General features: G+C 40.8%; 1 protein-coding gene across 2 annotated transcripts in view; it reads left to right on the top strand.

The window, feature by feature from the left end:
• The window catches only part of bicra (BRD4 interacting chromatin remodeling complex associated protein), a 42,843-nt gene extending 17,844 nt beyond the window's left edge, over nt 1-24,999 (top strand). Inside the window, exons 4-14 of one of the 2 annotated variants that reach the window (XM_061972350.1) lie at nt 260-2,308; nt 2,430-2,576; nt 5,129-5,689; nt 13,175-13,325; nt 13,391-13,488; nt 13,562-13,696; nt 13,759-13,805; nt 13,868-14,016; nt 19,055-19,149; nt 19,211-19,316; nt 23,092-24,999. In XM_061972350.1, the coding sequence (XP_061828334.1) occupies nt 260-2,308; nt 2,430-2,576; nt 5,129-5,689; nt 13,175-13,325; nt 13,391-13,488; nt 13,562-13,696; nt 13,759-13,805; nt 13,868-14,016; nt 19,055-19,149; nt 19,211-19,316; nt 23,092-24,512 (4,959 nt within the window). In that variant the 3' untranslated portion in view covers nt 24,513-24,999. The remainder of the gene's footprint in view (nt 1-259; nt 2,309-2,429; nt 2,577-5,128; nt 5,690-13,174; nt 13,326-13,390; nt 13,489-13,561; nt 13,697-13,758; nt 13,806-13,867; nt 14,017-19,054; nt 19,150-19,210; nt 19,317-23,091) is intronic. The other variant, XM_061972351.1, reaches the window with a different exon arrangement.
• Nucleotides 25,000-26,352: the final 1,353 nt, after the last annotated feature.

The following is a 26,352-nucleotide window of genomic DNA, read 5'->3' as shown; positions in this document are numbered from 1 at the left end:
ATATATATGTGCATATATACGTATGTGTGTATACATACGTGTGTGTATATTTGTATTTATTTTTTAATCGATTTTTGAAAAATAATTTATGAATCAATTTAGAATCGGGATAAATGAGAATCGTGAATCCATTTTTTGTGTACCCCTAAGTTAGACGCCTGACGGTAAAAGCTAAGAAGGCATTTTTTATCACAATATTTTCATGATGTCTTCTTTTGGTCACTTCGACGTTCTAATATTTCTTCACTCTCCCCTCCAGGGTCTCGTTCCTGAGGTCCAGCCGACAGTGCAGCTCTCGGCCAACGAGGCGACGGGCCTGCCCAGAGTCAGTGTTGACCTGGACTTCCTGGAGGACGATGACATCCTGGGAGGATCCCCCGACGGGGAAGGCGGCAGCAACGGCATCGGAGCGAACCACGAGCCGTGCGACATCCTGCAGCAGAGCTTGGCCGAGGCCAACATCACAGAGCAGAGTTTACAAGAAGCCGAGGCCGAGCTGGACCTGGGCTCCTTCGGGATCCCGGGCCTCACGCAGGTGGTCCAGACGCTGCCCGACGCCGGCCCCCCTGGAGGCGGGGGCACCGGCGTAGGCATTGGCGTCGGGGGGGCGGCCATCTTTTCCGGATCGGCTCAAAGTGCCGCCGCTACGACCCCAAACGCCACCGCTGACATGCTGGGGTCGGTGCTGGCTCAGCAAGGCCTCCAGCTCCAACCACAGGTCATGAACAAGGCCATCAGCGTTCAGCCATTTATGCAGCCTGTGGGCCTGGGAAATGTGACACTTCAACCAATTTCAAGTCTTCAAACTCTTCCCAACGGAAGTCAGTCTGGACATCTGGGGATCGGACAGATTCAGGTTGTGGGCCAGCCCACAGTCATGACGATCAATCAGTCTGGCCAGCCCATCTTGGCCAAAGCCATGGGCGGATACCAGCTGCATCAGTCTGGGGCAGAGGTATCGGGGGCTACTACTCAGACGGGGCTGGGGGCTTCAGGAGGGGGACTTCTCATCCAAAGCAACAAAACCACTTTGGGGTCTCCAGCTTTAAACGGGGCGGCTGCAGTCGTTAGTAGTACGAACAGTAGCGGCACAATGACCGCTACGGCTGGACTTGTGGGCTTTGGTCCTCAGGCCCCCCAGAGTTCAGGAATTGCACCCCAGTCTCAAACCCAAGGCCAGATCATGCAGAACGTGATCATCCAGCGCACACCAACACCCATTCAGCCTAAACCTCCCCAGGGGGGGGCCATCCAATCCAAACTCTTCAAGCAGCAGCAACAACCACAACAGCAGCCACAGCCGGCACCCCAAAACCTGCAAAACGAGGCCACCAAGGCTCTCGGGCTGCAGCAAATTCCGGTTTCCACAGCTCAGAATGTAACTTTCCTTACCGGTAAAGCAGGCTCAAACGTTGTCCTCAGCACTCAAGCAACACAAGCCCCTCAGTTCCAGCAAACCCTGTTCAACCAACAAGCCGCGCAGCAGTCCGGCAAACCTCTCAGTGTCCACTTGTTAAACCAATCAGGCAGCATCGTTATTCCCTCGCAGACGGTTCTACAAGGTCAGAACCACCAGTTCCTCCTTCCACAGTTGCAGGCAGGTGGGCAGATCCTGACCCAACACCCTGGGGGGCACATAATCACAAGTCAGGGTCCTGGTGGACAACTCATTGCAAACCAGATTTTAACCGCCAACCAGAACATCAACCTGAGTCAAGTGTTGGCGTCCCAGGGTCATCCTGGCGCCGCCCACATCCTGTCTGGGCCGATTCAGCTTCAGTCTGGCCAGATGGGCACGCCCACCCTCTTCCAGATGCCCGTGTCATTGGCTCAGACGGGACACACCCACACCGTCTCAGGACACACCTCCACCGTCATACAAGGCATGCCCATCCAGAACTCGCTGACGATGCTGGGCCAGGTGGAGGGCTTGAGCCCCGCGGTCAGCCTTCAGCCGGCCCTGCAACCACAGCCAGGTGGAGTCCCCAGCAGCAGTAGCGGCACCGGAGCGGCCACCATGGCGGCTACCATGGTCCAAGGGCAGCCGGGGGAGTGTGTGACGGTGCTAGGAAGCTCCACGGACCAAGCCGCCCAGCAGCACGTGGCGCAGTCGTCCATCCTCGCCATGCAGCAAGCCACCTCCGTGGTCAGCACCATGGCCTCCTCCACTCCGTCCATGACCACGTCTTCGTCGGTGACGGCAGTCGGGCTGGTCCCCCCTCAGCACAGTCCCGGGAGGCTTCTGTTTACCAACCAGGGCTCCAGCATGATCCTGAGCCAGGAGTCTCTGCAGATGTTCTTGCAGCAGGTCAGTGTTGTCTTCGCATGTGTGTCCGAGTGCTACTTCTTGATTTGACCTCTCTGGCCCCCTTTTTATCCAATACCCTTCCTTCTCCCTCCACCTGAAACACTAATCGTGCTCCTATTAGCCAGGAGAGCAGCGCCACCACACAGAGAACTGTCCCGCCCCCTTTGTGGGGGTCCCAGCCTCTGTAATCGTCAGCAGCACCGACGTCACAACTCATGACAGCATATTAAGTGACTCGTTGGCGCTTCACAGCCATTCGGTCCAGCAGGTAGAAACGCCCTCTACGCTAAGCCCCGCCCACTTGCTGCCGCTGCTCCTGTCGCCACGACAACCTTAGTTTAGTTCCTTCCCTTAGTCGTACTATTTTGTAGTCTGCTGTCATGTCGCTGTTGTGCAAAACAAATTACTCCCTGGCTTGCAGCTTTTGTGTGTTTCTAACAATGCATTGGTGTGTGTGGGAGCATGAGCGTAATCAATCTGTTTGATTAGCTATCAAAAGGCTTTTTTTTTTTTTAAGTTATTTTACAAAATGTATTACCGTATTTTCCGTATTAGCCGCACAAACTAAATTATAAACAAAAAACAGCCGCACCGGACTATAAGCCGCAGATATATACGTTGTGAAATTAGTTATTTACACAGACATGTTTATTTACATACCTTAATTGTTTCCAAACGGTGTCTGTAACACGGCCGTAAAACAGCTGATCAAACAAAACAGAAGCTAAACAGGCTCAATAACTCCACGGTGACATTTTGGTGAATTTACTGATGAATTTGTGAAAGTGAAACAATACAAAAATAATGCCGTTGTAAGTTAATAATACTAACACATTGTACGGTTTTGCAAGTAAGAATTGTTTTAGTTATATTGTAAAACTTAACAAAAGTTGCTCGGAGTGATGAATGAAGAAGCCATACGAGTAGCAACGCTATGGACGGCTAGAAGACAGATCGGCACTTCTGCTTCTGGTTGAAAACACTAAGTGGAAGGACGCGGAGCAAAACTCGTCCAAAAGATGGCGCCATAGCACAATCAGTAACGCACCTTTTTAGTGTCTTTGCTTGATTTTGTTTGAAAACTATTTGCATTATGGCCGTCAATGAAGAAAAATCCATAAATTAGCCGCGCCGTTTTATTCCTCGCAGGGTTCCAAGTGTAGGAAAAAAGTAGTGGCTTATAGTCCGAAATTTACGCTAATCACAATCCAGTTTAAACGCCTTGTCTTCACTAACCATAATCCAATTTGACTCATGGTCAATCAACCAATCACTGAGCTGCACTTAAGCAAGTAATCTCTAGAAAATACCCCAAACCAAAACTGTCAGATTGCTCTGTACTCCACCATTCCAACCACTAAGATCATTTTTATTTCTACAGATGCAATCATTGGGCTTTTCAATTTGTTTGCACTATTCGTTTTTTAAGTTTCATTGTGTATTTAGACTGTTTGTAGCTTTTCTGAGCCATCACTGTTTGTTTTACACATCTGGGTTTTACATCTTCAAACATCCATTACTGAGATTGGCCGATCACTTGTATTAACTGTGGAATTTTTTTGTATTTTTTTTTGTATTTATTATATATATATATATATATATATATATATATATATATATATATATATATATTTTTTTTTTTTTTTGTGTTGCAGTTTATTAATGAATAATCTGCGTTAGTGTGAATTGAAATTAGGCTGAAAACTGTATCACGATATAGGTGTTTCATATCAGTCGATATCGATAATTTATTGATATTTTTGATGACCTATGGAAAATAAGAACCAGTAGAAAAATATTTTTGTTAAAATACAATATTTTTTATTTCAAATGTAACCTTCCTCTGATTACAATCCCCTCAGCTATCAAGGCAGAAAGGAAATGTCAAAGCAAGCATGGAAAACACTGAAAGAATGTCAAGAAATTATTAAAATCTCATTCAATTAACAATAAGCTCTTAAAATGAAGGTGCAAAAATAAGGAATATGTAAGAAATGATTAGACTAGACTAGACTTCCTTTTTATTGTCATTCAAATTTGAACTTTACAGTACAGATAAGAACAAATTTTCGTTACATTAGCTCATGATAGTGCAGGATAAAAAAGCATTAAGGTGCATATATAAATAAATAAATAAATAGGTTACTGTACAGATAAATATATTGCACTTTTTCATATGCATCCACTTTTATGGATTATAAGATAGTGTGAAAATGTAAACACGTAAAACTATTTTCTGCAGGTTTAGTGGCAGGAAGTTACAGCTGTGCTCTGCAGGGTAAGCGTGGCTAAGGTGGTGAGGTATTAGCGCTCTTTTCTTGCATCATTTACAGACCACTTTGGTCTGACTACGGTCCCTTTGGGGAAAAATCCCCAAAACTGATTTTTCCTTTTTTTTATCTACAATTTCGGCGTTTTGACTTTCTCTTCTCACTCCATGCAAATAATCGACCAAACTTGATAGTTGATACTGTCACCTGATTGGCTGTTGTTACACCCACTGATCAGTGGTCACTTTGCCTTTGTTCATGCAACCAACCTTGCTTCCATACCTCCGCTTTTTTCCCCCATAGGAAAAAACTAAGAATTTAATGTTTTATTGATTACGAGTATTATACATTTTGTCGTCTCTATCGCAATGTATGTTGATATCGTTTCATCGCCCTGCTTCTTTTGTGTGTAGTCTTATTGAGTTGAGATTGCTTGTAGTGCTGATGTACCTAATGTTGTGGGCAGTCATGTAGTCCTCTACCTTCCATGTCCTTTTTTATTCCCCGTGTCTTTTTGTGTCAACCTGGCATCTTTTAATGTCGCCTTCAGGTTCCTTCCGCCGGGCACCAGCAGCCCCTGAAGATCCAGAGCATGTCCCCCACGCCGGTCCTGACCAGTCACACGGCGCCGCCGGTGTCGGTCAGCCCCCAACCCTCCCAGTCCCCGCTGACCCTGAGCCAGCAGATCCAGTCGCCGCACCACCAGTCGCGTCCTCCCTCCCAACCTCAGCCGCCGTCGCAAGCCTCGTCCCGCTCGTGCACGCCCTCGTCCCACACGCCGCTCTTCATCGTCCACAACCAAGTGGCCGAGTCCCCGCAGCTGGACCAGATCCAGGTTCAGCTCCTGCCTCAGCCGCGGCCCGCCTCGCAACCGGCGCTGGAGCAGCCGCCCGTGTCGCAGTCGCCCAAGCCCCCGCCCGCTCAACACCAGTTCGCCGCACCTCCCGTCAGCACTTCGGCCCCCGCCGTGTTAAAAGCCCAGCTTCCCGTCCACAGCCTGACGGCGGACCAGCAGCAGCACCTGCAACTGTTGGGGTCGCAGATCCAGACGCTGTCGGCCATCAGTCAGCCCTCCTTGCAGCAGAAGCAACTCCTGGACAAGCTTCACCAGGTAGGAAGCTAAGGCAACTTGAAAGTTGGCCATATAAATAGTTTAAGTTCTTTCCAGTCCAGTACTTTCTAGATGGAAATACAAAAAATGACAATATGAACCAAATAGCTGAACGTTTCAATGATTATTTTGTTAATATCGGAAAAAATCTGGATCAAAGAATTCCAAATGCAGATGATGGGTCAGTTGAGGCCTTGAGTGAGCTCATAGACAGAAATCCCAATTCCATGTTTCTTAAAAGTGTAACAAAAGAAGAAATAATCAAAATTGTAAAAAATTGTAAATCCAAGACCTCAACCGACTGTCATGGAATAGATATGGTAACGATAAAAAAGGTTATACAAGACATTTCAGAACCTCTGACATATATCACCAATGTATCATTTTTAACCGGTAAATTCCCTGATATAATGAAAATTGCAAAAGTCGTACCAATTTATAAGAATGGAGACGTACACCAGTTTACTAACTACAGACCAGTTTCATTACTTCCACAATTCTCCAAAATCTTGGAAAAATTATTCAATAGTCGATTAGATTTATTTATTAACAAAAGTGGGACGCTTGTGGAGAACCAATTTGGATTCCGAGCAAATATCTCAACATCAATAGCACTAACCAAAATAACAGAGGAAATTACCAATGCAATAGATGGTAAAGAATGTGCGGCCGCAGTATTCATGGACTTAACAAAAGCATTTGACACAATTAATCATGATATTTTAATACGAAAATTAGAACGATATGGCATCAGAGGTTTGGTATTGAATTGGGTAAGAAGTTATTTAACCAACAGGAAGCAATATGTAAAGATGGGTGAAAATATGTCAACACGGCTAGATATATCCTGTGGTGTACCCCAGGGGTCAATACTGGGACCAAGATTGTTCAATCTTTATATAAACGACATTTGTAAGGTTACGAAGGACTTAAAGTTGGTTTTATTTGCAGACGACACAACTGCTTTCTGTTCAGGAGAGAGCACACAGAAGATAATACAAATAATAACAGAAGAAATGAACAAATTAAAAAGATGGTTTGACAAAAACAGACTATCTTTGAATCTCAGTAAAACTAAAATAATGCTATTTGGTAATAGTAGAAAAGAGCATCATACACAAATACAAATAGACAAAGTAGACATAGAAAGGGTAAAAGAAACTAGATTTTTGGGAGTACACTCTTAGAAATAAGGGTTCTAAAAGGGTTCTTCTACAAGGGCTGAGGTTCTAACTGGAACCATTTGCTTCTGAAAAACCCTTTCCCGAAGAAAGGGTTTTTCAAGGGTTCTTGGTAACGCTAATGGTTCCAGTAAGAACCATTTTGATCCAGAGAACCCTTTAAAACCCCTTTTCTGAATAATTGGTTTTAAAAGGGTTCTCACTAACACTAAGGGTTCCAGTAAGAACTATTTTGATCCAGAGAACCGTTTTTGGAAGAAAGAGTTCTTCAGGGATTGTTGAAAGCATGGGTAAGATCCTGTGTCACCAGGGACATACTTCCTGATAACATTTGCCAATAATGGTGCCTATCTTTAAATAAATGTTTTTCTCATTAAAGTGTTTTGAATGTTTGTTCAATGTCAACATGATAAATGACCACAATATAATATGAACTAAACTGATCTGTAGAATACAATATGGTTCTTTATAGAACCCTCAGAAGACAAGACGGTTATCGGTGAAAACCTTTGAAAAGGGATGTTTTTAGAACCCCCTGTGTCAGATCTAGATGAAACCCTTGAAACATGAAAGAGTTCTTTGTGGAACTCCCTGTGTGAGTTCTAGATGAAACCCTTGAAACATGAAAGGGTTCTTAGTGGAATTCCCTGCATAGGTTCTAGATGAAACCCTTGACAAACGAAAGGGTTCTTAGTGGAACTCCCTGTGTGGGTTCTAGATGAAACCCTTGAAATACGAAAGGGTTCTTAGTGGAACTCCCTGCGTGGGTTCTAGATGAAAGTCTTGAAATACAAAAGGGTTCTTAGTGGAACTCCCTGTGTGGGTTCTAGATGAAACCCTTGAAATACGAAAGGGTTCTTAGTGGAACTCCCTGCGTGGGTTCTTTGTAGAACCTCTCATGGGGGGTTCTGGGTGGAACCTTACACACACAGTTCTAGGTAGAACCCTCCAAAAGGGTTCCAGGTGGAACCTTTATAAAAAGGTTCTACCTGGAGCCAAAAAGGGTTCTCCTATGAGGACGAGCCGAAGAACCATATATGGTTCTACTTAGCACTTTTATTTCTAAGAGTGTATTAATAGATGATCAAATGAACTGGAAATCTCATATACAAAACATACAACATAAGGTGGCAAAAAACATTTAAATAATGAATAAAGCAAAATATGTCCTGGGCCAAAAATCACTACATATTCTCTACTGCTCGCTAGTGTTACCATATCTGAGTTATTGTGCAGAAATATGGGGAAATAACTACAAATGTGCGCTACATTCGCTAACCGTGTTACAAAAAAGATCAGTTAGAATAATACATAATGTTGGATATAGAGAACACACAAACCCTTTATTTATTAAGTCAGAAATATTAAAGTTTGGTGATTTGGTAAAATTGCAAACAGCTAAAATGATGTACAAAGCAAACTATAACCTGTTACCAAAGAATGTACAACAATTCTTCTCAACTAAAGAGGAGAAATATAACCTTAGAGGAAAAAATAATTTAAAACATTTATATGCACGTACAACACTTAAAACTTTTAGCATATCAGTATGTGGAATTAAATTATGGAATGGATTTAAGTAAAGAAGTTAAAAATTGTACTGATATGATCCAGTTTAAGAGGTTGTTCAAAATAATAGTGCTTACAGAGTACAAAAAAGAAGAATTATGAGAAATACTTTCAACCTTATTGAAAATAAGATATTCTTCATCTCAGTATGTTAATAATGACTGAATTAATTAATTAATTACATATTACAAAACTGTTGTATACTAATTCATAGATGTTATTTTATTATATAAAAAGGTCAGTAAATGATTCTATATATTTGTAAACGCTTGAAGTGGGAAAGGGGTAGGATTAAATAAGCTTTGCTTCTTCCTACTCCTTTTCGGGCATGATGTAAAATGAAATGATATGAAATTGTGTGATGTATTATGATGTAAGTGTGTTCATGTTCGAAATAAACTAAAGAAAAAGAAAAGAAGTTAAGGGGGAACAGCACTGTTTTTGGAATGTTGTTCACAATCATGAAAGACAAGAAGACAAAAAGTTTTTGTTTTTTTGCATTCTACAAAACCCAAAAGCAGTGAAGTTGTCACGTTGTGTAAATGGTAAATAAAAAAGAGTATACCGTATTTTTCGGACTATAAATCGCCCCGGAGTATACGTCGCACCTGCCGAAAATGCATAATGAAGAAGGAAAAAAACATGTAAGTCGCACTGGAGTATAAGTCGCATTTTTGGGGGAAATGTATTTGATAAAAGCCAACACCAAGAATAGACATTTAAAAGGCAATTTAAAATAAATAAAGAATAGTGAACAACAGGCTGAATAAGTGTACGTTATATGAGGCATAAATAACCAACTGGTATGTTAACGTAACATATTATGGTAAGAGTCATTCAAATAACTATAACATATAGAACATGCTATACGTTTACCAAACAATCTGTCACTCCTAATCGCTAAATCCCATGAAATCTTCTACCTCGGTGTCGCTTCTAAACAACTCTGCCAACTCCAAAGGTAGACAATGCGCCGCTTCCTCTTGCCGTTTTCTGCTGCATATTTCACTACGTCCGGCTTGTAACCTGCAGTATATGATTTCCTTTTCCGTGCCATTTTTGTTCAGCCCTTCTCAGTTTTTATAAGTTACCGCCAATGTTGAAATGATCCATTTTTATAGCTACAGACGAAGTAGCAGATATTTACGGTAATGTGTTAATAAGTCGCTCCGGAGTATAAATCGCACCCCGGCCAAACTATGAAAAAAAACTGCGATTTATAATCCGAAAAATACGGTACAATGATTTGCAAATTTTTTTCAACTTATATTCAATTGAATAGACTGCAAAGACAATATATTTAACGTTCAAACTGGAAAACTTTATTTTTTGCAAACATTAGCTCATTTGGAATTTGATGCCTGCAACATGTTTCATAAAAGCTGGCACAAGTGGCAAAAAAGACTGAGAAAGTTGAGGAATTCTCATCAATGACTTATTTGGAACATCCCACAGGTGAACAGGCTAATTGGGACTAAATGCTCAGTCATTCACAAACAAAGATGGGGCGAGGGTCACCACTTTGTCAACAAATGCCTGAGCAAATTGTTTAAGAACAACATTTCTCAACCAGCTATTGCAAGGAATTTAGAGATTTCACCATCTACGCTCCGTAATATCATCAAAAGGTTCAGAGAATCTGGAGAAATCACTGCACGTAAGGGATGATATTACGGACCTTGGATCCCTCAGGTGGTACTGCATCAAAAAGCGACTTCAGTGTGTAAAGGATATCACCACGTGGGCTCAGGAACACTTCAGAAAACCACTGTCAGTAACTACAGTTGGTCGCTACATCTGTCAGTGCAAGTTAAAACTCTACTATGCAAAGCCAAAGCCATTCATCAACAACACCCAGAAACGCCGCCGTTTACTGAGTGTTGTCAAAAGGAAAGGCCATGTGACACAGTAGTAAAAATGCCCCTGTGCCCACTTTTTTGCAATGTGTTGCTGCCATTAAATTCTAAGTTAATGATTATTTGCAAAAAAAAATAAGATTCTCAGTTGGAACATTAAATATCTTGTCTTTGCAGTCTATTCAATTGAATATAAGTTGCAAATCATTGTATTCTTTTATTTATGAACTACACAATGGGCCAACTTCTCTGGTTTTGGGTTTGGTATCATGTAAAAATCGTCTTGTGCTTGGTAGCTAGCAATGCAGCTAATGGGAACGATCAATTCTACCTGTAAATCACTTTAAAAATGCATTCAAAAACCCTCAACAATCCTTCATTTAGGTTCTGTAACCTGTATAATAACCAAACTGTAGCAACATTGTTATTGTATGAGCAAACACTGCGGTACTATTATTTTTACATCGGCGTGCTACGGTATTGACATCCCCAACTTTGATTAGACATACTTTTTTTTTTTTTTTCTTCTTTTTTTTTTCACCATCACTGCTCCCAAATTTGCATGCGCACTGTTTTTTTTTTGTCGATTGTTTTCACAATCGTGAAAAGCCATGATCGAAATTAAATATTGACCCACAAATGATTGCCATTATTTTTATTAGACCATGTTAACCACTGATGTGATGATACATACCGTAATACTAATGCAAGCACACCCTTTCAAATGTAATAAACTTGTATTTCTCCTATATTTGAACATTGTACTTGAAATGTAATTGTTCTGAAAAATATTTTTTGTAAACCAATAATTATAATCTGCAAATAATGTGGCGTTGAGTGTCCGTGCTGAGTAAGCATGAAATACTCCTCCATATCAGTAGGTGGCAGCAGGTAGCTAGTTGCTTTATAGGCCTACATTGAGACAAGAGACTTAGTGATGCTTGGATGTTTATGGTTTGAATTGGAATAGAATAGAATATAGCTTCATTGTCATTGTAAGCAAAACTAATTTACTGCAAATTCGTAATAACACATAAAAACATAGATAAATCGATACAAATACATAAAAATACCAAGCACACAGCTCACATGCACAGTCATTCTTGTCTTGTGTTCAGCGACACTATTGTGTTCTTAAATCTGTTTGTCCGGCATTTTATTGTCTTGTATCTCCTGCCCGAGGGCTGCAGTTCGGGGTGAGATGGGTTCCTTATGATGTTTTGGACCTTTTTGAGGCCCAAAACATTGGTATCGAACACTTCTTCATTCTGAAGAGAACGACTTGTTATTGTCAATATAAGCAATTGAGTTCCTTTTTTTTTTTTTTTACATTTTCTACTAGCAGTGTGTATCGGGATTTAGTTCAATGAAAAAATGTGCCTTGGTTAAAAAAAAAGGTTGAAAAACCCTGGTTTAGACCAGGGGTACCCAAACTTTTTAACCCAGGGGCCGCATTGGGTCAAAAAAAATTTGGCTGGGGGCCCGGCTTCATACATACCGTATTTTCCGCACCATAAGGCGCCCTGGGTTATAAGCCGCGCCTTCAATGAACGGCATATTTCAAAACTTTGTCCACCTATAAGCCGCCCCGTGTTGTAAGCCGCATCTAACTGCGCTAAAGGAATGTCAAAAAAACAGTCAAATAGGTCAGTCAAACTTTAATAATATATTAAAACCAGCGTGATGTGGGCACGCATGGAATCGTATATCAACATGGACGAAGCTGCGTGAAAAAAGCCACCCGGCCTCTTCGCGTAAACTTAAACTTACCTTAACCACTCGCTCATCTTTTCTTCATCCATCCCTTCGAGTTAGCTTTTATGATGACGCCGGCTGGAAAGGTCTCTTTTGGCAAGGTCTTCCTTTTGAATATCACCATGGGTGGAAGTTTCTGGCCATTAGCATGGCAAGCTAGAACCACAGTGAAGGATGACTTCTCATTCCCTGTGGTGCGAATATTCACCGTACGTGCTCCCGTTGTATCCACAGTGCACTTCACAGGAATATCAGTTGCTGTGAAATAGTAATCCGTGTGCGGATGGAGAGATTGCGTCTTTTCATGAACCGGATCCTTGTCGCTTTGTAGGAGCCATTTTGTGGTCTTTACAGATGTAAACACACAAAGGAAATGAAACGTACGGTGATATCCGCGCCCTTTTTCTTCTTCTACGCGGGCGGGTGGTTGCTTACAGTAGAAGAAGAAGCGCTTCCTGTTCTGTGGGGACGGGTGCTTACCTTGGCGGTTGCTTGCGTAGAAGAAGAAGCGCTTCCTGTTCTACCGGGAAAAAAGATGGCGGCTGTTTACCGTAGTTACGAGACCGAAACTTTATGAAAATGAATCTTAATATTTATCCATATATAAAGCGCACCGGGTTATAAGGCGCACTGTCAGCTTTTGAGAAAATTTGTGGTTTTTAGGTGCGCCTTATAGTGCGGAAAATACGGTACATACATACATACATATATATACATATATATATATATATATATATATATATATATATATATATATTTTTTTTTTTTTTTTTTTTATTCACGTGCCGCTCTGCACTGTGGCGCGAGCACGATGATGTCACGTTATTGATGGGAAAATAATTTTTATGACAATTTGGATAGGAGACCAAGAGGTAGAAAATGGATTAATAGATAGGCTCGAAAGGACAGATAAAATTGTTTTGTTTTTTTAAATGTAATTTGCGACTTCCCGCGGGCCGTTTCCGGGCTGTAGTTTGGGGACCCCTGGTTTAGACAGTAATGCGTTTACATTGGGATATGGTTATAATCTGGTAGTTGTTGGGAGAGGTGAATGTCAAAGATCCAAACTGGCCGCCCCTAATACTGAGGACAAAAGAGTTTGAGTTGTGCTGATGTGCTTGCAGATCCAGCAGAGCATCCTGATGCAGGTCAAGCAGCCTGTCCAGGCCAGCAGTCAGTTCGCCGTCCAGCAAGACGCGGCCGTGGACAAAGTGGCCGCCGCCGCGCCTGCCCAGCTGCAGCCCGCCTCAGTGCTCATCACGAGTCCCGCCACAGGTGAGCCTCCCAGGCGCCCCCGGCGGCCTTTTAAAGCCCTGGTTAACGCCTCGTCTCCTCCGCAGCCTCAAGTGACTTACAGGTAGTCTCAGGAGTCCAAGGACCAGCTGGAGCCAAGGTGAACCAGACTATCGCTCCCATGAGCCTTACGCAGCCTGCACAGGTGCGCCGCCTCTGATTGCCAGGCGGGATCTTTTCTTTCCTCGCTAACCTTCCCCCGCCCTCCCGCACCGCAGATTCAGCCAAAGCCCGGAGTGATCGGCTCGGTGGGAGGCGTGAGCCTGGGCAAGGCTGGCATGCAGATGCACGTGCTCGGCGCCAACGTCACCCAAATGCCTGCTCCGCAGCCCGCCGCTCTGCTGCAACCTCAGGTAACCGCCTAGACAGGAAGTTGCACCGCACGTGACGGCTGACCTCTCACCTCCTCTTGCAGACAACGTTGAATATGCCTTTCGGCGCGGAGCCCAGCAAGGAAGCCAGGTTTGTCTCCCAACTTTTTGTCCGCTTGTCTGGGTTTGGCTCTGAAGTACTTCTGCCCGCAGGATGCTGGAGCAGCTGAGGAAGCAGCAAGGCTCCGTGCTTCACCCAAACTACAGCGCTCCTTTCTACTCCTTCGAGGACACGCTGCACAGACTGCTGCCTTACCATCTCTACCAGGGAACCGCCAACTCCTCTCAAGACTACCAGAGAGGTAGCCCTCACTTTTTACACTGGCAAATCAAAGGGTGCGGGGGCCATTTTGGTAGTCATCACCTTCAAAGCACTAAAAAAATGCAATTTCGGAAGAACATTTCATGTGAAAGCCAAACTGAAATGCTAACAGCTAGCATGCTGGCAGGGATAGCGTCAAGTAACCAAAGATTTGAACAAAATGAGTTTAAAATGTTAACATGCTAACAATAGCATTTTTACAGTTAGCATTAGTGAAATACCCAAATATATGACACTGAGGTGTAATATGTAGTATGTTAATGTTTGCATGCTAACAGCGATCATTCGTCAGGTCACAAAATATTTAACGCTGAGGTGTACACCTGCTAAATTAGCTGAAAATTTTTTAGTATGCTAATGTTAGCATGCTAAAATGCTAACTGTAACATGAGTCAAGTACCAAAATATGACCGAGGTGTGAACTTGGAAAATTAGCTTAAAAAATCTAGCATACTAACGTTAGCATTCGAACAGGTATCATTCGTCGAGTCACAAAATATTTGACACTGAGGTGTACACCTGCTAAATTAGCTGAAAAAAATGTAGTATGCTAATGTTAGCATGCTAAAATGCTAACTGTAACATGAGTCAAGTACCAAAATATGACTGAGGGGTAAACTTACAAAATTTGCTTTGAAACATCTAGCATACTAACTTAGCATTCTAACAGGTATCATTTGTTGAGTCAAAATATTTGGCGCTGAGGTGTACACCTGCTTATTTAGCTGAAAAAAAATGTGTATGCTAATGTTAGCATGCTAAAATGCTAACTGTAACATGAGTCAAGTACCAAAATATGACTGAGGGGTAAACTTACAAAATTTGCTTTGAAACATCTAGCATACTAACTTAGCATTCTAACAGGTATCATTTGTCGAGTCAAAATATTTGGCGCTGAGGTGTACACCTGCTTATTTAGCTGAAAAAAAATGTGTATGCTAATGTTAGCATGCTAAAATGCTAACTGTAACATGAGTCAAGTACCAAAATATGACTGAGGTGTGAACTTGGAAAATTAGCTTAAAAAATCTAGCATACTAACGTTAGCATTCGAACAGGTATCATTTGTCGAGTTACAAAATATTTGACGCTGAGGTGTACACCTGCTAAATTAGCTGAAAAAATGTTGTATGCTAATGTTAGCATGCTAAAATGCTAACTGTAACATGAGTCAAGTACCAAAATATGACTGAGGTGTGAACTTGCAAAATTAGCTTAAAGAATCTAGCATACTAACGTTAGCATTCGAACAGGTATCATTTGTCGAGTCACAAAATATTTGGCGCTGAGGTGTACACCTGCTAAATTAGCTGAAAAAAATGTAGTATGCTAATGTTAGCATGCTAAAATGCTAACTAACATGAGTCAAGTACCAAAATATGACTGAGGTGTGAACTAGCAAATTTAGCTTAAAAAATCTAGCATACTAACGTTAACATTTGAACAAGTATCATTTGTTGAGTCACAAAATATTTGACGCTGAGGTGTACACCTGCTAAATTAGCTGAAAAAAATGTAGTATGCTAATGTTAGCATGCTAAAATGCTAACTGTAACATGAGTCAAGTACCAAAATATGACTGAGGGGTAAACTTACAAAATTTGCTTTGAAACATCTAGCATACTAACAGGTATCATTTGTCGAGTCAAAATATTTGACGCTGAGGTGTACACCTGCTTATTTAGCTGAAAAAAAATGTGTATGCTAATGTTAGCATGCTAAAATGCTAACTGTAACATGAGTCAAGTACCAAAATATGACTGAGGTGTGAACTTGGAAAATTAGCTTAAAAAAATCTAGCATACTAACGTTAGCATTCGAACAGGTATCATTTGTCGAGTTACAAAATATTTGACGCTGAGGTGTACACCTGCTAAATTAGCTGAAAAAATGTTGTATGCTAATGTTAGCATGCTAAAATGCTAACTGTAACATGAGTCAAGTACCAAAATATGACTGAGGTGTGAACTTGCAAAATTAGCTTAAAGAATCTAGCATACTAACGTTAGCATTCGAACAGGTATCATTTGTCGAGTCACAAAATATTTGGCGCTGAGGTGTACACCTGCTAAATTAGCTGAAAAAAATTTAATATGCTAATGTTAGAATGCTAAAATGCTAACTGTAACATGAGTCAAGTACCAAAATATGACTGAGGGGTAAACTTACAAAATTTGCTTTGAAACATCTAGCATACTAACTTAGCATTCTAACAGGTATCATTTGTCGAGTCAAAATATTTGGCGCTGAGGTGTACACCTGCTTATTTAGCTGAAAAAAAATGTGTATGCTAATGTTAGCATGCTAAAATGCTAACTGTAACATGAGTCAAGTACCAAAATATGACTGAGGTGTGAACTTGGAAAATTAGCTTAAAAAATCTAGCATACTAACGTTAGCATTCGAACAGGTATCATTTGTCGAGTTACAAAATATTTGACGCTGAGGTGTACACCTGCTAAATTAGCTGAAAAAATGTTGTATGCTAATGTTAGCATGCTAAAATGCTAACTGTAACATGAGTCAAGTACCAAAATATGACTGAGGTGTGAACTTGCAAAATTAGCTTAAAGAATCTAGCATACTAACGTTAGCATTCGAACAGGTATCATTTGTCGAGTCACAAAATATTTGGCGCTGAGGTGTACACCTGCTAAATTAGCTGAAAAAATGTTGTATGCTAATGTTAGCATGCTAAAATGCTAACTGTAACATGAGTCAAGTACCAAAATATGACTGAGGTGTGAACTTGGAAAATTAGCTTAAAAAATCTAGCATACTAACGTTAGCATTCGAACAGGTATCATTTGTCGAGTCACAAAATATTTGACACTGAGGTGTACACCTGCTAAATTAGCTGAAAAAAATGTAGTATGCTAATGTTAGCATGCTAAAAGGCTACCTGTAACATGAGTCAAGTACCAAAATATGACTGAGGGGTAAACTTACAAAATTTGCTTTGAAACATCTAGCATACTAACGTTAGCATTCGAACAGGTATCATTTGTCGAGTCAAAATATTTGGCGCTGAGGTGTACACCTGCTTATTTAGCTGAAAAAAAATGTGTATGCTAATGTTAGCATGCTAAAATGCTAACTGTAACATGAGTCAAGTACCAAAATATGACTGAGGTGTGAACTTGGAAAATTAGCTTTAAAAATCTAGCATACTAACGTTAGCATTCGAACAGGTATCATTTGTCGAGTCACAAAATATTTGACGCTGAGGTGTACACCTGCTAAATTAGCTGAAAAAAATGTTGTATGCTAATGTTAGCATGCTAAAATGCTAACTGTAACATGAGTCAAGTACCAAAATATGACTGAGGTGTGAACTTGGAAAATTAGCTTAAAAAATCTAGCATACTAACGTTAGCATTCGAACAGGTATCATTTGTCGAGTTACAAAATATTTGACGCTGAGGTGTACACCTGCTAAATTAGCTGAAAAAATGTTGTATGCTAATGTTAGCATGCTAAAATGCTAACTGTAACATGAGTCAAGTACCAAAACATGACTGAGGTGTGAACTTGCGAAATTAAGTTAAAAAAATCTAGCATATTAACGTTAGCATTCGAACAGGTATCATTTGTTGAGTCACAAAATATTTGACACTGAGGTGTACACCTGCTAAATTAGCTGAAAGAAATCAAGTATGCTAACATTAGCATGCGAAAATGGTAACTGAGTCAAGTACCAAAATATGACCAAAATTATATATACCTGTTAAATTAGCGAGAAAATGCCAACTGTAACATGCGTTAGAGTACCAAAATATATTACTCTGAGTTGTGTAACCGGGAAAAAATGGTTTAGAATGCTAACCTGCTACCTAACATTAACATGCACCAAGTACCAAAATATGACTGAGGGGTAAACGTACAAAAGTTGCTTTAAAACATCTAGCATACTAACTTAGCATTCTAGCAGGTATCATTTGTCGAGTCATAAAATATTTGACGCTGAGGTGTATACCTGTTAAATTAGCGAGAAAATGCTAAAATGCCAACTGTAACATGCGTTAAAGTACCAAAATATATTACTCTGAGTTGTGTAACCGGAAAAAATGGTTTAGACTGCTAACTCGCTAACGTTAACATGCATCAAGTACCGGGTGTGAACTTGCAAAATTAGCTTAAAAAAGCTACCATGCTCATGTTAGCGTTCTAACAGGTATTATTTGTCAAGCCACAAAATATTTGACACTGAGGTGTACACCTGCTAAATTAGCTGAAAAAAAATCTGGTATGCTAACAGTCAGAATAATTGTATGTAAGTTATCACAAAACTTTGTGTTGCCATGAGTTCCCAGCGAGAAGACAAAAGCTGTCTTTGATCCTACCAAGAAGAAGGCTTGTAAAACTCCACTGTGTAGGATGGGAAGCAACATGAAGGTGTTCTGTTTCTTTGATGTATTGTAACCAAAAGAAATATTTTGTTTTGACCCGAGAACTACAAAGCGCAGAGAAAGCAGGATCTGCCCAAGTTCCAGGCACCTCTTCTTTGAACTCTTTTACGACCTTTTCTTTGAACCAACCTTTTCTTTTGAACTGTTTTGTAATCAAAGGCGATTGCTGTTTACGACCCCCCGTCCCTTTAGAAACAGCTGTTGCCATGTAATCAGGGAAAGTCCAAATAAAAGAGGAGGAGTACAATCTTTCGGCAGAGCGTAATGACACCGTACAAGGGTACAGATGTACACGTTTCTCCTCACTGAGCCAAATTGAATTCTGTCTCTGTTTGATTCCTTGCTTCTTGTCTTGTTTAATAGATGTCATCAGTGTTTGAACCTGACACTAACTGTTAGCATGCGAAAATGGTAACTGTAACATGAGTCAAGTACCAAAATATGACTGTGGTGTGAACGTACAAAATTAATTTAAAAAAGCTAGCATACTAACGTTAGCATTCGAACAGGTATCATTTGTCATGTCATAAATTATTTGACGCTGAGGTTTATATCTGCAACAAAGCTAGCATGCTGACGTTAGAACGTTGACAATTGTCCTGTGCACAGTGGATGAGGAGTTTGAGACGGTCTCCTGCCAGCTGCTGAAGAGGACACAAGCCATGCTGGACAAATACCGACACCTGCTCTTCACCGAGTCCAAGGTGAGTCCCCAGACCTCAACCCCACCTCCCTCACTGACCCCATTGTGTTTGGGCCCTGCAGCAGAGACTGGGGCCCTCGGCAGAGATGGTGATGATCGACCGCATGTTCATCCAGGAGGAGAAGCTCGCTATAAGCCAGGACAGGATTTTGGCCAAAGAAAGACCAGGTAGGACCTACAAAGCTAACTGAAAATAATAAAAAGTCATAATTGATGGGTTGATCTGAAATGTGAAAGTAACAAACTTCTTTATATGATTTATTTTTAACACTTTTATGAGTCGCTCCTTTTGGATCTCTTTTTAAATAAATGTCACTGCTCAAAAAACAATAATAATTATTGTTTTAATAATAATTAATAATAATTATTGTTTTTGCTATAAAAAGACTTTTTACAAAAAGAGCATAACATAAAAAAACATTTATATCCACACATCTAAAGTCGATCTAGAGATTGAAAGTTTAAAAAAATACATTTAAATATGACTTAACACTTTTATGAGTGGGGGCCCTTTTAGACCCTGAGAATTTTACTGTGAATTTTTTTCTAAAAACTGTCATTGTTCCAAAAATCAAATCAATGTTATGAATTATCGACCAATTACTTCACTTCTAATATTCCACTTTTAAATAGTTTGAGGGGAGAATATTGACAAAAAACTAACCAAAAACAATAAAAAGTTAGATCTGAAATGTGAAAGTAAAAAACTTCTTCATATGATTTATTTTTAACACTTTTATGAGTCGCTCCTTTTGGATCCCTGATACTTTTTAGTCTCGTTTTTATTTTAAATAAACGTCATTGCTCAAAAAACAATAATACAATAAAGTGTTTTTGCTATAAAAATACTTTTTGCCAAAAGAGCATAACATAAAAAACATTTTATATCCGCACATCTGAAGTTGATCGAGATTGAGAGTAAAAAAAAATAATAAAAAAAAGTCAATATGACGCAACACTTTTATGCGTGGGGGCCCTTTTGGACCCTGAGAATTTTAGTCAGACTTTTTTTTCTAAAAACTCATTGCTCCAAAAATTATAATAATTAAAATCAATGTTATGAATTATTGACATATTTAAGGTTCCAATTACTTCACATCAAATATCACATAATATATGAGTGGGGTCCCTTTTGGACCCTCAGAATTTTAGTGTGATTTTTTTTTTTTTTTCCTAAAACCTGTCATTGTTTAAAAATTATAATAATTAAAATCAACGTTGTTATGAATTATTAACATATTTAAGGCTCCAATGACTTCACTTCTAATATTACAATTTTAGGGGGAAAATATTGATAAAAGGCAAAAAAAAAACACTAAAAAGTCATAATTGACATGTAGATCTGAAATGTGGAAGTAAAAAACTTCTTTATATAATTTATTTTTAACACTTTTATAAGTTGCTCCTTTTGATCGCCGAGACTTTTTAGTCTCCTTTTTTTTTTTTTTTTTTTAAATGTAATTGCTCAAAAAATTATACTAAATCCAGCGTTTTTGCTATAAAAAACACTTTTTACAAAAGGAGCATAACCTAAAAAAAAACCATTTTATATCCACACCTCTGAAGTTGATTTAGAGATTGAAAGTTTAAAAAAATAAATTTAAATATGACGTAACACTTTTATGAGTGGGGGCCCTTTTGGATCCCTGAGAAATTTAATCTGACTTTTTTTTCTAAAAACTGTCATTGCTCCAAAAATTATAATAATTAAAATCAATGTTATGAATTATTGACATATTTAAGGTTCCAATTACTTCACATCAAATATCACATAATATATGAGTGGGGTCCCTTTTGGACCCTCAGAATTTTAGTGTGATTTTTTTTTTTTTTCCTAAAACCTGTCATTGTTTAAAAATTATAATAATTAAAATCAACGTTGTTATGAATTATTAACATATTTAAGGCTCCAATGACTTCACTTCTAATATTTCAATTTTAGGGGGAAAATATTGATAAAAGGCACAAAAAAAATAATAAAAAGTCATAATTGACATGTAGATCTGAAATGTGGAAGTAAAAAACTTCTTTATATAATTTATTTTTAACACTTTTATAAGTTGCTCCTTTTGATCGCCGAGACTTTTTAGTCTCCTTTTTTTTTTTTTTTTTTTTAATGTAATTGCTCAAAAAACTATACTAAATCCAGCGTTTTTGCTATAAAAAAAAACACTTTTTACAAAAGGAGCATAACCTAAAAAAAACAATTTTATATCCACACCTCTGAAGTTGATTTAGAGATTGAAAGCTTAAAAAAATAAATTTAAATATGACGTAACACTTTTATGAGTGGATCCCTGAGAAATTTAATCTGACTTTTTTTCTAAAAACTGTCATTGCTCCAAAAATAATAATAATTAAAATCAATGTTATGAATTATTGACATATTTAAGGCTCCAATTACTTCACATCAAATATTCCACTTTGAAATGTTTTTAGTGGAAAATATTTCAAATTTGGTGTATTTGCTATAAAGAAAACACGTTTTTTTTTCTGACTAAAAGGGCTTAAGACATAAAAAAACTAAAAAACCAACAACACTTATAATTGACGGATAGATCTGAGGTCAACACTTTTATGAGTGGGTCCTTCTGGATGACGTAAGTGTAGATACTTTTTTTTTTAAACTGTCCTTAAAAAACATAAAAAAATGTTTTTTTTTGTTTAGTTTTTTTCAACTAGAAGTGAATTTAAAAAAATAAAGACAACTTTATATGCATGGATAGATCTGAATTTAATCTCGAGATTTAAGCGTTGAAAATAAAATTAATATATGACAACACTTTTATGAGTAAAGCCCTTTTAGATCTTGAGAATTTTAGTCGGACTTAAATCAACTGTCATTGCTCAAAAAAAATAAATTAAAATCAATATTGTTATAAATGAGTGACCTATTGAAGGCTCTAATTACTTCACATCAAGTATTCCATTATGACATATTTGTTGGGGAAAATATTGCATAGTTTGTGTTTTTGACATGAAGAAGACAGAACAAAACAAAAGGACAAAGTTTGGACACTCCTGATTTAGACTGAGTAGTTAATAACAGGGTTGGAGTGCAAGCACACAATCACTATTATTATTATTATTATTATTATTATTATTATTATTAGTGCCACTCACTTATTTTAGAAGATAAACAATTACACTAAAACACATCTTGTTGGCCACACACAAGAGGTGGAAATAAGTACTGGATTTTACGCACTATAGAGCGCACCAATATAAAAACGGCACCCACTAAATAAAACAATTTAAAAAAATTACATATATTAATCACACCGGACTATAAGTCACAGATATATATGTTGAGAAATGACTTATTTACACTGAAATGTTTATTTACATACCTTAATTGTTTCCAAACGCTGTCTGTAACAGGGCAGTAAAACGGCTGACCCAACAAAACTAGAAGTCATGGTCATGGACCAACTAGCTGTGCAAGCTAACTCTCCAATCAGCTAAACAGACTCAATAACTCCACGGTGACGTTTTGGTGAATTTACTGAGGAATTTGTGAAAGTGAAACAATAATGTTGTCAGTTAATAATACTAACACAGACACTATTAGCTAATGCTAACGACGCTAGTTTGATTACATTACGATATGCATGTAAACACTCCTAAAGACAACACTCATGGGACGCTTTAGTAAGTAAGAATTGTTTTAGCTATATTGTAAAACTTACAAACGTTGCTTGGAGTGACGAATGAAGGATGCATACGAGTAGAAACGTTATGGACAGCGAGAATGCAGTACAGCACTTGTACTTCCGGTTCAAAGCTTTAAACAGCAGGAATTCCCATTCACCCAGCAGCACCTGCAGTGAGCAAACTTGTCCAAAAGATGGCGCCGTAGCACAAACAATAACACACCTATTCAGTGTCTTTGATGAAATCTATTTGCTTTGACTCAGGACTAAAGCATGTTTTCTGTTTGCAGAGGAGTTTTTGGCAAACGCTCGCCTGCTGGAGAGTTTAGCGTCTTCCCAACAGAAGTCGCCTCCGCCCGAGCCCGCCACCAGCACGGCCCCGCCTCCAGCTGCTGCCGCCCCGGCCCCGGCTCCGCCCGCGGAACCTCCACCTCCTGCCCCTGCCCTTACTTCGCACGTGGCCCCGAAAGCTGCACCGGCCACCCCCACTCCAGCACCGACACCCGCGCCTGTCGCCACCCCGCCTCCTACGGCCTCCTTCCCCCCGACAAAACTGGTAATAAAACAAGGTGGGGGCGGGGCCTCGGTGTCGTGGTCCAGCAGCTGCCCGCCGGCGCCAGTGGGGTCTGAGGCGGTCAGTCAGAGCTCCTACACTCGCTCCTCCTTGTTCTCCTCCAAGTCTCAAATGGCGGAGGAGGACGAGGACGCGCTGCCGCAGAGGACTAGCAAGCCGCCCATCAAGACCTACGAGGCGCGCAGGAGGATCGGCTTGAAGCTGAAGATCAAGCAGGACCAGACCGGCTTCAGTAAGGTGGTCCACAACACCGCCTTAGACCCCGTGCACACCTCTCAGCCTGAGACCCCCAAATCTCTCCCTCCGTCGACGCCGCCCGCTGCCATCATCAGAACCCAGTCGCCGTTGTCCTCCGCCGCGCCGTCCACTCCTCCCCCGAAAGCCCCGCCCGCCGCGCCTTCCGTGCAAATGAACGGCACCTTGGACCACAACCCGGCCTCCACCGCCCGGCCCTCCCAGACCACCTGCCGCCTCCCCCTCAGAAAGACCTACCGGGAGAACGTGAGTCCCCGAGTCAGGCCGGGCGTCCCGGGCGGTGGCGACGACACGGTGTCCTACCCCGCGCCGTCGCCACCCTCCGCCGCGCACGAGCGAACAGTCATAGCGAGCGTGAAGGTGGAGAAGCGAGGCCTGGACCAAGTCTTCAACCACGGCCTGAAGGGCCACCTACCGCACCACCTGGACCGGGAGGGGGAGGAGCGCCCCGAGCAGGACGGCGACTTCGCCAAATACAAGCGAACGAGCGGCAAACACAAACCCAGGCAAGCCGGGACCTTCCGCGTGGACCAGCACGCGCCGGGGCCCCCGTCCCCGGAGGTCCCGCGCGACTCGCTGCTCCCCGCCAAGCGCTGCAAGTCGGACTCGCCCGACATGGACAACGCCAGCTTCTCCAGCGGCAGCCCCCCCGACGACTCTCTGAACCAGCACCTGCAGTGCGCCATCGACAGCATCCTCAACCTGCAGCAGGAGCCCGCGCCGCGCGGCCACCGCCACAAGGGCGGCCGGACGCACCAGAACCCGCCCCACAGACCCGCGTCCTCGCCCGCCGCCTCCTCCTCGTCCTCGCTGGCCCAGCACCCTCAGGTCAGTGGTCGCGGCCACAACGGCAGCCTGGTGCCGCAGACTCAGAGCAGATAACGGCCCCCCCGCCCGGCCCCGGCCTGGACTGACGGGCGAGTGGGGGGGAGGGAGGCGCCCGGGAGACACGCCCGGTGCGGGCGGGCACTGTGACTCTGCCAAGATGGCTGCCTGTCTTGTCCGGCCGGCTGGCGTCTTTTTGTCCACCCCGTGACCCCTGACCTTTGACCACATTCCTTCCCGCCCCCACGTTGGCCCCGCCTCCTTTCAACAACTTGTGTTGAAATCAAGTCCAATGTGACAAAGTTGCTGTTCACGCCGCAATGATCGCTTTGGGCCAGCAGGGGGCGGGCCAGGCTCATCACTACATGACTCCTCCCCTCTCCTACATGACCCCTCCCCTCCCCTACATGACCCCTCCCCTCCCCTACATGACTCCACCACTCTACTACATGACTTCTCTTTTCCCCTCCCCCACATGACTCCTCCCCTCCCCACATGGCCCCTCCCATACATGACACCACCACTCTCCGACATGACTTCTCTGTTCCCCCGCATGACTCCTCCCCTCCCCACATGACTCCTCCCCTACATGGCCCCGCCCCTCCCTGACCCCTCCCCTCCTTTATTTAAGCCTGCCGGACAAGTGCCACGCAGCACGAGCATCCAAACGAGAGAAAAGGAACAATAATAATGTACAAAAAAAGAATTTGAAGTATAGTATTACAGATTAATTTTGTATTGTATTTATTGTGTATAAGGATACTTTTTAAAAAACAAAAAACAAATGTACATTTAGTAAAACTGTAAATTAAACCCTGCTTCTTTTATGAATCAAAGCCGACCTCGTCTTCGTTTGTCCGCCAGACGCAGGCGGGACTTCCTGTTGTCTCACTTGGTCACATGACTGCAGACTTCACCCCTATTGGCTGCTTCTGAGATCCATTGCTTCAGTCTGAACTGACTAGGATTTTTGCACACTGAATTTTAAAACGGTATATTTAAACAAAATGCATTTTCAAACAAACATTTTTATTGTATTAAAAAATGATTTTAATGAATTTAATTGCATTTTATTAAAATTTTTAAAAATCGATAAAATTAGTACTTTATTCAATACAGTTGTCAGCATAATTTGATGTAAAAAAGAAAATCTGTTCACAAAATTCAGTGTCCAAAAAAGGCTTTCGGAATTCAGACTCAAATGAACGTCCCCAGACACACAAGTGGAAAAAGAAGTCAACACTTTGCTACAAGGGAACATCCTGGCTTTTAAGTCATCACCCAGGAGCAAAAAGATATTAACCATTGTTTATATTCTGACTTAAAAACACTATTTTTACCTTGTTAATTGTTGTTAAATTGTAAAAAGAAGTCAACAATGTTTATATTCTGACTTAAAAACACTATTTTTACCTTAATTGCTGTTAAAGTGTAAAAATAAGTCAACAATGTTTATATTCTAACTTAAAAACACTATTTTTAACTTGTTAATTAATGTTAGTGTAAAAAGAAGTCAACAATGTTTATATTCTGACTTGAAAACACAATTTTTTACCTTAATTGCTGTTAAAGTGTAAAAAGAAGTCAACAATGTTTTAATTCTGACTTAAAAACACTATTTTAAATTTGTTAATTGCTGTTAAAGTGTAAAAAAAGTGAACATTTGTTTATATTCTGACATAAAAACACTATTTTGAACTTGTTAAATGCTGTTAAAGTGTAAAAATAAGTCAATGTTTATATTCTGACTTAAAAACACTTTTTAATTGATTAGTTTCTGTTAAAGTGTAAAAAGTATGTTCAGACTTAAAAACACAATGTTTACCTTAATTGCTGTTAAAGTGTAAAAAGAAGTCGACAATGTTTATATTCTTACTTAAAAACACTATTTTTAACT

The sequence above is a fragment of the Nerophis lumbriciformis genome, linkage group LG17 (genome assembly GCF_033978685.3).
Source record: "Nerophis lumbriciformis linkage group LG17, RoL_Nlum_v2.1, whole genome shotgun sequence".
Lineage (NCBI taxonomy): Eukaryota > Metazoa > Chordata > Actinopteri > Syngnathiformes > Syngnathidae > Nerophis > Nerophis lumbriciformis.
This window is presented reverse-complemented; position numbering and strand designations above follow the sequence as displayed.